The sequence below is a fragment of the Trachurus japonicus genome, chromosome 21 (assembly GCF_045865225.1).
Source record: "Trachurus japonicus isolate A0001 chromosome 21, Traja_1.0".
NCBI lineage: Eukaryota > Metazoa > Chordata > Actinopteri > Carangiformes > Carangidae > Trachurus > Trachurus japonicus.
This window is the reverse complement of record NC_140927.1, coordinates 26,965,443-26,979,956: the sequence shown is the minus strand read 5'-3', so window position 1 is coordinate 26,979,956 and position 14,514 is coordinate 26,965,443. Positions and strand designations below refer to the sequence as shown.

The following is a 14,514-nucleotide window of genomic DNA, read 5'->3' as shown; positions in this document are numbered from 1 at the left end:
CACAAGCTGTGTTTGTCTGTGAAGGAAACCCTAACCCCTAAAAGCAGCACATCAGTGCAGCTGAGCAGCAAAGAGTTCATTCTCACTAACAAGAGTTAAAGCAGAAGTAAGTGGTCCGGTCGTTTTGGCTAATGCTGCGTTCCAGGCAGGCTTTTGAAATCGTAAATTACAGCTTCAAGTCACAACTTACGACTTTGTAGCGTTCCAGGCAACCCACTCGTGTTTCTCCGACCTGTTTTACCGGTGAAAGTCACTATAACGGCCACTCGTAACTTCCGACCCGTGAACTCGTACCAGATCGAACTGGTACCACTTCACAGGTCGGAAAAACACCAGTTTCCTTGAACGCACCATAACAGTCCTCGTCCCTACGTCACCACATTCACGACGTTCCTTGGCTGCACACACAGCCCTGCATGCCGTTCTCTCTCCTCATTGGATAAAAACTGTAGGATACGAGAAATGTTTTCTCCTGGGCTCAGAGCAGAGCAGACTGACAGACCCGTGTTTCAGACCAAACACTCTATAGAAGTGATTGCTGTCGGAAGATACAACTATTTAAGACTTAGATTAACACAAATATATCACTTACTTCTGCTTTAAAAGCTCCTTACATTCATTTACAAACTATTAGAGTCATTCACTGATGTGAACAATAAGACATTTACTCTGACTCTGACTTTGACTTACAGTAAATTTAAAAGCATGTACTTTTGGATACTTAAGTACCTTTAAAAGCAAGTACTTTTTTACTCTTACTGCAGTAACATGTGGACTGAGCTACTTTTACTTGTAACGGAGTAAATTTTGACCAGTAGTGTTTGTACTCTCACTCAAGTACTGGGGTGGAGTACTCTGTCCATCTCTGCATGTTGTAATAAAACTGAATTATTATGTGAGTTGAGACGTGTCTTATCACCAGTCACCCCCCTCACACACACACACACACACACACACACACACACACACACACACACCAGCGCTGGGAGACGCGGCAGCAGCAGCACTGGAGCCAGTTAATGGGAGACTGACAGACGCTCGCCCACGGGGGGGTTGGGGAGGGGGGGGGCTCCCCAGGGCCCCTCAACAGGGCCGTGTGTGTGTTTGATGGGTGGGTTACTGCGGTTGTTAACAGGGGCCCCTAATCCTGGGGCCGGGCTCTAATCCTGCCACTGCTCTGCTGCGGACTGTGACCCCGATGGCACGTGTCTCCACCACCACCACCACCACCCAGCAGCAGCGCCGCCGCCGCCGCCGCCATCAGCCCCGACCGTTAGCCCGCACAGCTGAGACGACGCAGCAGCTGAGACAGCAGAAGACCCCGTTAAACTGAATAAACACACACACACACACACACACACAAGACACACTACACATGTTTGTATGGCTATCTCTGTGAGGACACTCATCGACATAATGTATTCCCTTTAGCCCCTTAGCCTTTCTTATTAACTGTTGCTGCTTTTTCAGTAAATGTATTATTTACTTATTTTTGTATATTTTTCAGATTTTTCTCCCATTTATTTATTTTTTTTCTTTCAATTATTTACTTATTCGTAGGACACCTTTGTTACTTATATTACAAAATATTGAAGCATTGCATAAACCAAGATGGATGTATATTTGATATACTGTCTGCTTCACAATAAAAACATTTGAAACTTAATTGTTGCTGCTTTCATGATGAGACTATCAACAATATTCAGCTTACTACCACTTTTGTAATATGAAATTGAGTTTAAATAACTCCTCATTTGTAAGTAACGATAAATTTGAGTTCGCGAAAGCTTAAACTCTTCTTTTAGTTGCTGAAAAGACTTTAGTGCATCACCTACAGTATACACATATCACCAATTTTTTGTAATACCAGCGGTCTTCCAATCTCTGAATCCCACATCTACACAAGAATTTTCAAAGTCAGGATTATTCGCAATGGGTGCTAAGAATGAATATTGGTTTAATCCAAAGCCCCTTACCCCAACCTTAACTATCCAATAAATGCCTAACCTTAACCATTACTCTTAACCTAACTTAAACCTAATTATAATAACTTAGTTCTTATAAAGTCTTAACCCTCAAACAGACCTTAGAAGGGCTCTGAGAAAGTGAGAACCAGCCAAAATGTCCTCACTTTGCCAAAATGTCCTCACTCTGATGGTTTAAAACTCAAACTGGTCCTCACATGTATAGCTGTACAAGTACACAACACATGAAGAAACACACACACACACACACACACACAATAGATCCATGTAGAGCGTATACATATACAGACGAATATACGTTACACAAGCCCCACAGAGACAGATATGCGCCAACACACACCAAAAATGCACACAAACACAACCAGAGACGATGCTGTTAAAACACACACACACACACACAGTCACACTCACACAAAGACACACACACACACACTCAACGCGGACAGCTGACACGGCCACAGCAGCCTTACAATAACAAACAGTTGAGCTACTAGAAATACCGGAGCGAGAGATGAGACCGACGGCCTGAAAACTGAAACCAACGCAAAACGCATCCTGCACATTCCTGCAGCAAAGAGAAGCCGGACCGAAACATGACAAACATTTTTTTTTAATATCCGTGCCAAACGCCTGCGATCAGCCAATCAAATCCTTGATTATGGGGAGTTTGGGGGAGTTGGGGGGGGGGGGGACTCGGTGCTGCTGCTTTGTGTATTAAATCTCTGATTACATGCGCTGCTCAGGAGCCAATTACGGTTATTTGTGATTGCTTTGAGAATTGACAATCACGGCTTCAAAACTTTCAGCTGCATGAAAACGTTTACACCAAGCAGAGCAGAGGAGGGTGATTATCAGGCAAAAAAAAAAAAAAAGACTGAGAATAAGCATCTGCAGATTGTACAGCAAGAGTTGAGTGATTGTTTCACTAGTTCACGACTGTTATGCCGAGTCCCCACGACTGACAGCAAAGTACGCAGAGAGTCAACACGGCGATTAATCACCAGCAACGTTTCAAAGTAGCTCTGAAATATGTTTGTTTTCTCTGGAGATTTATGTTGTTTATTTTCACTTTAGACCAGATGTTGTTGCACATGAAGCAAATAAGAAGAAAAAAAAGGGAGGAAACTCCAGGGTTCAGACGCCGACTGTTTCTGAAGAGGAAAGATGCTAACAAATGTGATGACTGGATGAAATACAGTGACACAAGAGTTTGATCTTCAAGACAAATGACAAAAAGCTGGAGCTCATATTCATCCAGTGACGAATTTCACATGTTAAATCCATTAAAAACTACACAATATTCTAATCTTGGCCAAATCTTTTACATCTAAACTTGCATGACAGCTAATAAATCTGTATTTTTCTGGAAAACAATAAAATCAAATTATTGTTCAGTGCTGTTTTTTTTTTTTTTTTTTTTTTAGAAACCACTCGTCAAACCAGAGCTGGGCCTCTGCAGCTCAAAACACAGAGGAAGAAGAAGAAGATGATGCACTGAGGTGCATAACAGAGCGAACACGACACCGAAACAAGTTCCTTTATAAAACGCAGCCACAGGAATGAAAACCAAGAGTTTCCATTGAGCATCTCTTAAAACACGAGCACTAAATAGACTTAACAGGGAAACGAGAACCTCAGTATTTACCACTACTTCCTGATAAAGACGTTTCATGCCGCTCCAAACTGTGGGAACCGTTATGAGCCAATAATAGGGACTTTTATGTCGTCGCTGCCAGACCGCATCGTATACCATGAGACAGCATCACTTGCCATCTCGGTCTGATTGCACACTAAAAGATCACATGCAGGGGGGCGGGGGGTGCTCTGGCGGTTAGAGAGCACGTCGTCCCATACAGTACCAGCTCTGGTCCTTGTGCAGGAGGAAATCCTGAGCGGGACGTTCATTTACTGCCTGTCTGTTCCTGTCATACGTCCACTGTCCTGTCTAATAAAAAGGCAACAATGCTGAAAAGATAACTTTAAAAAAAGAGAGAGAGAGAGAGATTACATCCGTAGCAAAAACTGGAGAATCTCTATGGATACCTGCTTTACAACAAGAAAGGTTCAAAATAAAGAGAGTAAATAAAAAGTTGGTGAAACAACAGATGATCTTTACCTTCTTCTGTTTTCAGTTCAGTCCTGAATGTTTGATCATTATTATTATTAGAATGAAACGTGACTTATTAGATCTGTGTATTGTTTTGGGAAACACTTTATAATAAGTACACACTATTAAGCATTAGTTAAGAATGAATAAATACTGAATTCTTCATTTTTAACGCATGAATACTCATAAGAGCTGCAACAATTAATCGATTAATTGAACAATAATTGATTAAATTAAACTATTTTGATCATTGAATAATCTGTTTAATCGGAAAAAAAAGTCAAAATTCTCTGATTTCAGCTTCTTAAATGTGAATATTTCTGGTTTCTTTGTTCCTTTTATGACAATAAACTGAATATCTCTTTGGTTTGTGGACAAAACAAAACATTTGAGGACATCATCTTGTGGTTTGGGAAACACTGATTGATATTTTTCAACATTTTTTAAACATTTTATTGACTAAACAACTTATCGATTAATCGTTTGAATTATCAACAGATGAATCGATAATGAAAATAATCGTTAATTGCAGCCCTAATACTCATTAGCATGTAGTTTATAAATATAGTTGGTGCTTATCAATGATGAGTAAAACATTTTTAACTGTGTTTATAAACTACATACTAATGAGTATTCATGTGTTATAAATGATGAACTCAGTATTTAATGCTTAACTAATGCTTAATAGTGTGTACTTATTATAAAGCGTAACCTTGTTTTGTTATGAAATCTTTTAAAAAAGGATCACAAGCTAGAAAAGGTTGACAAACACTGGTCGAATTGTCTGATACCAAACACAACTCCAGGCTGCAAGTTTCTGCTTCTGTAGCTGAATAAACTGGCCGACTTTTTATCACTGTGAGACAGACTACAAACTTTTAAGACCTTAATCTGTAAAAAATTACGATCAATTTTCAAACCTAATAGTCATTCAGAAGACTAATCCATAAGCCTTATTAGGCCTTACTGGAAAAAATAAAAATACAGGTACAGAATACTGTAGATGATGCTCATGGAAGCTTGAAGAAGCAGCATCACGGGCGACTTCAAACAAACAGCAGCAGAAAAAAACACAAACGATGAGATGAGTCGCCTTTCGTCTCCTGTGAAAAGTTGCACTTGAACACACCACAGCACTACAACAACCCGACTGAGCCCACATGGCTGCACTGCACTACGTTCTGCACCTGCATTGGAAGAAAACGAACAGCAGCATGGAGTCTGTATTTTTTATCCCTCTCATTAAACAAAGATTATAAACCGAGATTAAGATCATGCGCGTTGAATCTTCACGGATCTCGACTCCACATCACCCTAATGCTGCGCGACGGCTCGTTGTGAGTCAGGACCCCCAGGGCTCTGAGAGCGGATCAGTATTTGGCAACGTGCAGGGAGAGGGAGGTTTTGGAGGCCAATATTTTGCAATGGAAAGATAAAAAGTTGGGGTAATGGAGCAGTATTTGGCAGAGAAGGGCTGTAATAAGAGAGCTTTTGTCAGGGAGAAGCGCTATTTGGAGGCAACGAGTGCAGGTATCCGACAGGTACAGGCTAAACCGAGGTGGCAGTATTTGGCAAAAGGAAGCTTTAAAAAAAAAAAAACAAGGGCAGAGCGAGCAGATCAGTATCTGGCGAGTGGGTGGCCAGACGGTTTGGACGGATGCTGAGTGGAAGAAGAGCTGACCGGTTTGTTCCACACTTTCCCCCCTCTGCTGCTGCTGCCGCCGCCGCTGCAGCGTTTAGCTCAGCCAGCGTGGGCCGACCTCTTTAAACACACAAAGTCACTGCACAAAAATACACATTTACTTCACCGGGCGGTCCTCCTCTGGACAGTAACACAATAACACAGACCCCACTTGCAAAGCAAAGCAGCCATAAATCTACTTAATGGTGCATTTATGGAACCCACAAAAAGCAGTAAAAAAAAGCAGCTTACAGTAACATGTGCCAAAACGACGGGGTCAAGTGAGATTTCTTTCGCCCCGACATGAAAAGGCAAACTGTCTCTTTTGTTTATCATAAATAAATAAAACCGCCAGCTAGACGTGAGGAAAAGAAAGTGAAGAAGAAAAGAAGAAAGGGTAAAGCAGGACACGAGGAAACTCTGGTGACCTCTCTGACTCTGACAGAAAGATGTGGAGGAGAAGATACAGACGGACCGCTGCAGATTAATTAATTGACAAAAAGCAAAGCCGAGCATCTGTGGCGTTTGTCAAGACAATTCACGGCTGTTCCCGTGTAAAATTAAACCGAAGAGGGATTTTAATCAGTGAAACAAAGTGCAAAGTTCAATAAAAAAAAAGAAAAAGTTTGAGAGACATTTTTAAATCCCAAGAGAAAGACATAAACACAACACACCGACACTGGTGATGATGTAACAAATGGACCGTTGTTGTTACTCACGGTGAAGAAGAGGTCCATGACGCGTGTGTCCAGCAGCGCTTCCCTCCAGGTCTCCGTCGGCTTGAGCGTGACGTTCTGCGTGGCCTCGAACATGGCGATGTAGTGGCGCCCCAGTGACCCGCCGCCAGTTAAGGCCAACAACAGCATGTAGCAGAAGATGAAGAGGAGGAAGAAGAGGAGGAGGAAAGAGGAGGAGGAGGAGGAGGAGGAGGAGGAGGAGCACACACGAAAACACCAGCTCCTGTCACTAAGCTCCCTCCTCAGTGTGTATTTCTGTCTCTGTGTGTGTGTGTGTGTGTGAGGTTTTGGTTTCAGCGGAGACTTGTCAAACACTTGTTAAACTAACTCTCCCTCTCATTAACTCTCATTATTCCACATTCGCTTTTTTTTTTGTTGTTTTTTTCTAAATGTTCTCACCCTCTTCTCCTCTTTGTTTTTCTTCTCCCTCGTCAGCTCCTCTCTCTCTCTCTCTGTCCTTCTCACCTTCTTCTTTCCCTCTCCTCCTCCTTTCCTTCCTCCTCCGCTGCTCTCTCCGACTTTTATCTTTTCTCCCAGTCTCTGCTTTCCTTCCTGTCCTCTCGTTCACCTCTCTTCCTACCAGGAATCCCTCCTTCCTTTCTCCTTTTTTTTCTCTCTCTTTCTCTCCTCTGCTTCCTCAAGACACTCGCTGCTCTCACTCACTCACTCTGACTTGCTCTGCCTCTTTGTCCACTCCTTTACAAGAAGTCCTTGAGACTCCTTACCGCTCTGAAACACTCCCCTCTTCCTCCTCGGCCAATCACCTCCTCCCTCTCCTCCCGACTGCTCTCCAACACTAAAGCTCAAACGCTCCTCACTTTAAAACTTCTCACACACACACTATCAACTCTCCTCTTTGTGTCTTTTTTTTTCTTCAGCTCTGACTCGATGCCCCTGCCCTTTTCTCCTTTTCCCATGTCACACACACTTTAACCCTAACGCGTCCAAACCCACATCACAGCATGAGAAAACACACATTGTTCTTCAAAACTATAAAAACTTTTATTATCTTAATCGTTTTTCAAATGTCCCCTTTCCTTCTTCTTCCTCCTCCTCCTCCCAAACAAGCCTTTCTTTCTCCATGCTCCCACGAACACACACACACACACACACACACACACACACACACACACACACACACACACACACAGACAGAGCGTTGTTATTTAAGACTCCCTCTACACTCACAGGCTTTTTCATAAAAAAAACCCACAACACACACTTTCTCCCGACACAGCCACAACACTTCCTGTCCTTACTTGAGACTCTGAAACACACCCACAACATGCTTTTTCCTTAGATCATCAAGAGCAGTCCCATGCTGTCCCTCAGACACACACACACATAAAAACACACACACACATAGTCCTCAATCAGAGTATCTCACAAAGTCACAACACTTTCCCTGACTCCTAACCACCCATAAAATGCCCTTTACTTTCTCCATATACAAACTTCTGACATCCTGAAACATGAGGTGATAATTTTTTTTTATTTCAGGACAGTTCTTCTTTTTCCCCCGACTTTGTTTTGTTTTTCTCATTTAAAAAAAAACAAAAGGACTTTTTATTTAGGAAGGTTTTATGTCTTTAGGTCCATTTTATGTTTTTTTGTATATATATTCTTTCCTTTAATCAAATTCCCTTCATCTGTCTGTTTATTTCTTATTTATTTTGAGAGGCATAAGTTAAAGCAGAAGTAAGCGATCCGGTCATTTGGCTAATGCTGCGTTCCAGGCAGGCCTTTGAAACCGTAAATTACGGCTTCAAGTCACGACTTACGACTTTGTAGCGTTCCAGGCAACCCACTCGTGTTTCTCCGACCTGTTTTACCTGTGAAAGTCACTATAACGGCCACTCGTAACTTCTGACCCGTGAACTCGTACCAGATCGAACTGGTACGACTTCACAGGTCGGAAAAACACGAGTTACGGGTTGCCTTGAACGCACCATAACGTCTTGTCAGCCGATGGAGTTAGCAGCCCCCGCCCTCGTCATGGATCTATTGGTCCTCGTCCCTACGTCACCACATTCAGGCGCATCCCTTGGCTGCACACACAGAGAGGACTGCCCCTTTATGCCGTTCTCTCTCCTCATTGGATAAAGGTTGTAGGATACAAGGAAAGTTTTCTCCTGGGCTCAGAGCAGAGCAGAGTGACTGACAGACCCGTGTTTCAGACCAAACACTCTATAGAAGTGATTGCTGTCGGAAGATACAACTATTTAAGACTTAGAGTAACACAAACATTCACCTTACTTCTGCTTTAATACAACTTTAATGGCCTCTTTATGTAAACGTGTAAATGTGTATGATGTCTGTATTACTATCTGTTGTGTTTTATGTTCAAAATGAGAAAAAAACAATAGAGTTGAAGAACACCCCCCCCCCCTTATAAAAAACAAAAAAACAAAACCACCAACCAGTTAAATCAAAGTACTCAGTCCATCCATAATGGATGCCTCCGCAAAATCTGTCGCATCTTCTGGCCTGAGAAGATCTCAAACAGAGAACTGCGCAGGATGACCAAGTGCACCGGTGCTGTGACGGAAATTAAACGCATGTGGGCCATGTGCTGAGACTGAATGAAGACCAAAAACTAAAGGAGATGAACCTTACATGGGGCGAGGCGCGACATGTATTGCACGACAGGTCCCGCTGGAGTCAGATCGTCGCAGCCTTAGAGGATTAAGTAAGTAAGTACTCAGTCCACAGAGAAATGCCACAAGCAAGAAACTGAGCCTTGAAAACAAGCTGTCAGGACTTCCTGTAACTTTGTGATGTCACAACTAAGCAGCCAAACAGGCCCCGCCCCCTCACCTGGACCCACCCCTGTGCAACTTTTACAGGATTTGGTTCCTCTGAGTGTTTTAACCTGAATCTGCTCTATTTTTATTCAAATCACTCATGACATCAGTCGTGCTCAGTGGTTGAGTGGTTAAGAGCCAGCCCCAATGCGGCGATCGGTGGATCGATTCCCGCCTGTGCCGATCTGTACCACATATGTCATTACCACAGTATCTCTCTCCTCACTGTCCTGTCAATTAAAGGCAAAAACGCCCCCAAAATAACTTTAAAAACAAAACAAAACAGTCAACCAATCACAAGAGACTCTCAAAGCCTCCTCTCTTCTGATTGGCCGACACCAACCTGGTGTTACTAGAGCTCCAGAGAGAAGCTGAGAGAGGAGATGGGGAAACTACTAAAACTGAGATGGTCTTTTGGTTTTAAAAACCAAACCACAGATAAATCTTCGGATGGATCGAAACTTTAACTAAAACAAAAGAAGGCAGTGAAACACATGAGGACTTTAAACATACTAAATTATAATTATTATTATATTCAGGATGGATCAGATGGAGGACAGTACTTTACCAACCACTAACTACCACCTACTACTCATACACAACCAATAATAATCAAGACATTTGTTACTCTGTGTGTCTGTCTATAATTCATAACAGTTGTACCCAGCGTTGGTTTATCCGTCTGTGTTTCCTTGTAAAAATAAAAAATAAAAAATGAAGTACTAGCAATAAAAATACACTCTCACTTCATTTTCCATCATCCACATGAAAACACACGCACACACACACACACACACACAGACGGAGCCGTATCGCTGCCCCGCGGCGCAGTGACAGCAGGAGGAGGAAACTTCCAGAGGAATGTCCGATCAAAGCCAAACAGCGGCAGAGGCCGGCGAGGTCACGCATTCCTCCAACACCAGCCCACAGTCACTCCCCATGCACACACCCCACCACAACACACCACACCACACTTTTCGGCTCAAAAGTTGGCACCTGTCTAAGGGTCTCTAGGACTGTGTGTGTGTGTGTGTGTGTACATGTGTGTCCGTCCAATGCTTGGCTTTCAGGGCCTCGTTATAAATAGTCGTGGTGAAGCAGAGGACCTCTAACTGAACCTTTCTGTAAAGACAGAATAAGAAAGACGATCGGGAAAAAGCACAGTGAGTGAGTGAGTAAGTTCATGTTGATTTGTTTTGGTGTGTCAGGGTTTAAACTATAAATACCCCTGGTCTGCAATTTACATGTCTGTCTTGATGCCGTTTTCAGAAAATTCAATGATTAAAATAAAACTCAACCTGTCTGCTTGGCTTTTACTTTGAAAATCCTCTTTCATACAACACAGAATAAAAACGTAACATGAGGAAACAGACAGAAGAGACAGAAGAACCCGGCTGCATAATTTGGTTCCTCATAAACGAGACTGACCCGAGTCGTCGTGTAACCTGCAGACCGAAGGCGTCTCCTCCTCGGGGAGGGACCACCTCGGTGACACGAGGTTGGTCGTAGAAAAAACCCCCTCCTAAAAAGATCGTATGACTTGAGACGAAACTCACAAGAGACCTCAGGAATGATAACTACACGGCTACTTCGACTGATTCACACAGATGGACAGAGATGTAAAACGGATCCGACAGGCCGCGACGCAGAGAGACGAGGAAAACAGGATGTCTCGCCGTGAACTGAAACACACCTCAGCGAGGAATTCAACAACCAAAATATCCATCAAATAGATATCATGAGTGCACCATGAACAGATAAAATGATTGGTATGAGTAAAAAAAAAACACAAATTAAAACCATTTGATGACTTATGTGTGAATGGCCCAGGGAGAAGGAACAAACTATTTTCTGATGAAAATGGAAGGGCTGTTACTTGTACATGTCATTACTTATCATTTTCAACCGGTAAAATCAATTAATACTCTTATTTTCTGCTCTCAGGTCTCCTACGTAAATCTAATCTTGATCTCCATGTGAGTTCCTGATTAAATTAAAGAGGAACTATGTAAGTCTGGTCGCTTTTTCGCTGTTTTTCTAACCCTCCTCTCGGCCATGTGCATTTGTTTACAACAAAGCCGGCAAGAAATCCATCACTAGAGTGGTAGATAACGTTATATCTCATATGCAATGTTACGACGTGTATATTTATGTAGTCTTATCTGTCATAAACAAGAGTTTACAAGTTAAGGGGCACGTTTGTGTCGCGGTGCCGCAGAGACGAGAGCTGGGACACCGGGGCGACGGCACGGATCTTGCAAAGTTGTGACACACGTGTGGAAGGCAGAGAGCCTCCATTTATTAAACCATCACAATTACTCCAAAGCTGATTAATTAGGGAAAAATGTAGCATAGTTAAGCTAAAAACCCTGCATAGTTCCTCTTTAAGCTTAAAAAAAGAAGGTATAAGATGTCAAAGTGACACCTATAAGTTCATCTTCTATTTTGATCAACACGCAAAAACAGACTCAAACTAGAAACCCACGAAAAAACAAATTCCAACATCATTTATCACCAAATTTAATATAAACAAAATATGTAAATGTCACATAAATTTGGAGTAACAACAACTACTGTAGTATGTCGGCTCTGTGCATCTCCCCTTGGTTTGTATAAAGGTGTACAATATGCAACATGTATTACGAGGCAAAGAAATGATAAAATATTTAGATACTGTAACGTCCTGAAAACTACTCACATGCACAGAAAACTCAGTTTATAGCGTTTCCTCTGACTTTTACTGTGAGCGTTCACTTACTTTAAAGGTATAATGTGTAGGAATTACCCTCATCTAGCGGTGCGGTTGCATATCGAAGCGTATTCTTGATGTTGCATTCACGTGAAATCGGGCAGACGTCAGACAGACAACAGACGCTGCATGTAACAGGATAAACAAGCGTCCATTTGATCAACATGCAAAAACAGACTCAAACTAGAAACCTATGAAAAAACAAATTCCAACATCATTTATCACCAAATCTAATCTAAACAAAATATGTAAATGTCACATAAATTTGGAGTAACAACTAGTATGTCGGCTCTGTGCGTCTCCCATTGGTTTGTGTAAAGGTGTACAATATGCAACATGTATTACAAGGCAAAGAAATGATAAAATATTTAGATACTGTAACGTCCTGAAAACTACTCACATGCACAGAAAACTCAGTTTATAGCGTTTCCTCTGACTTTTACTGTGAGCGTTCACTTACTTTAAGGTTGAGCTCTTGAAATCAGAGACAAGTGAATTTACAACCTCGACCACTCAATTTGCTCTTTAAAAAAAAAAAAAAAAGATGGACTGTGTGTGTCTGTGTGAAGTGTGTGTGTGCAGTGTGTGTGTGCAGTGTGTGTGCAGTGTGTGTGCAGTGTGCATGCCTCCAGGATGAGTAATGTACGCAGAGTGACTAGGACATGTGGGCTGTGGTTTGGTGGGTTTTTAAAAGACATCACCTGCTGCCATCTCAACCCTTCCAACAGGCTCAAGAATAACTAACGTGACACGTCAATTTTCCACTGGAAAGATAAGACGGACTGACAGATCACCCGACGCGCACACACACACACACACACTCACTCACTCAACTGACCGAATACACAACCACTGACCACAGGAGTTTAAATCAAGTACAAGCGAGAGAGAGTAGCGAGAGAGAGTAGAGAGAGAGATTCACACACACACCCCGTGTTCTCACATACTGCTGCCAAATTTGCAGGCGCACAGACACATAAACACACACTGTAGTGCCTTGATTAACACCAGCCACCAGTCAAATGCCAATAAAACTGCCGCTGGTAGGTTTTCGTCTGATCCTGCAGTCGCTTTGGCAGAGAAACAAACGGCTTTTCCACCCTCCTCGAGTTTTAATTTCCGGCTCTGATTCTATTTATGATGACCTGACCGAAAGCGAGACTCCACTATCTTCAGTTGACAGGGGGACGTTTTAACAGACGGACATCCGGTATTTATGATCTCGCATGTGAACCTTTAGCCTCAGGTAGTTCAGTGTAGTCTAGTGTGTTCGTGCAGGACGGACGTACAAGTCGTGTCTCTGCTTCAAAGCACAAGGGAGCACGGTGGCAATGAGAGGCCATCATTCTTCCTCTTCCTCTTCTTATTCTTCATGGGTTGTAATTCAGCAAGGCTGCTATGCATGAACTAACCACACGACTGCAAAACAACAAAAAAAGTTCTGAAAGAAGCTGAAAAATATGTTAACAGCTAAAATGTCTCAAGGCCAAACTGTTTGTTCTGTTTTTTTGTTTTGTGGGTTTGCTCATTTTGTTTCTCACTGCAAATCACATGCGACTGAATGAATTCTTGGTCAGAAGCTTCACAGACTTTGACAAGTCACTTCATCATCATGACAGAGTTAGATGAAGTAAATCAAGACTGCAAAGTGTTCGTGCTCATGAAAGTGTTCGTGCACAAAAGTTTGTGGCGTGAGATGAAAAGAAAAAAAAAAAAAGTCGGAGAGGGCGGGGTCGCCGACAAAAGTTATTAAAATTCCTTCTCTGAGCACCGTGAATGTCTGCACTGGATTTCACGGCCGTCAAGACGTTTCACTGGAAAATATAGAGACGTCAGCCCTCGGAGGAAACTTCAGCCGGTCAAAGTCAGAAAGGATCCAACCTCTGGGGACCGCGAATGTCTGGACTGATCCACGGCAATTCAGAAATACACATAAAGTTTTAACTCTTTAAAGTCCAGTGTGTTATATGAAGGAATTGAATGAATTTATATTTATTTAAGTGTCATGCACCAATTGAGGTGCCCAGCCTATAAGGGCTTACAAGACACAAAATCAAAGAGTACAAACAAAACCAAAAACCACAAGGAATTCACATAAATAATTCACTTTTTCTTAGTGTCCCGGCACTTTATTAGGAAAGTAGCTATAGTAAAGACTTCTTTTCTGAAAAACCATTCCAACTTTAGCTCATCATCCGCCCAAAACAGCTTCAAAAATTGCCTGTCTTTGTCATATAATGGACAATGAAACACGAAATGCAGTTCATCCTCAATTACATTTAGATTACATAATGTCCATAGTCTTCCCTCCTCAGGTATTTGGCAAGGTTTATTGGGAAAATCTGAATATACTACCCACAAATATATATATACTAAAGTTACACTGTTATTACAGTTCAACTATAAACTATATTTGACTCTGCAGCGCAGGCGAGTGTGTGGAGAAAGGCC

The 14,514-nt window shown here is 42.2% G+C and overlaps 1 protein-coding gene across 1 annotated transcript in view; it reads right to left on the bottom strand.

Annotated features, from left to right (window-relative positions):
• xpo4 (exportin 4) overlaps window positions 1–14,514 on the bottom strand; it is a 76,727-nt gene that overhangs the window by 42,316 nt on the left and 19,897 nt on the right. The window contains exon 7 of the mRNA XM_085766059.1: window positions 6,493–6,605. Within this exon, the coding sequence (XP_085622185.1) occupies window positions 6,493–6,605 (113 nt within the window). The remainder of the gene's footprint in view (window positions 1–6,492; window positions 6,606–14,514) is intronic.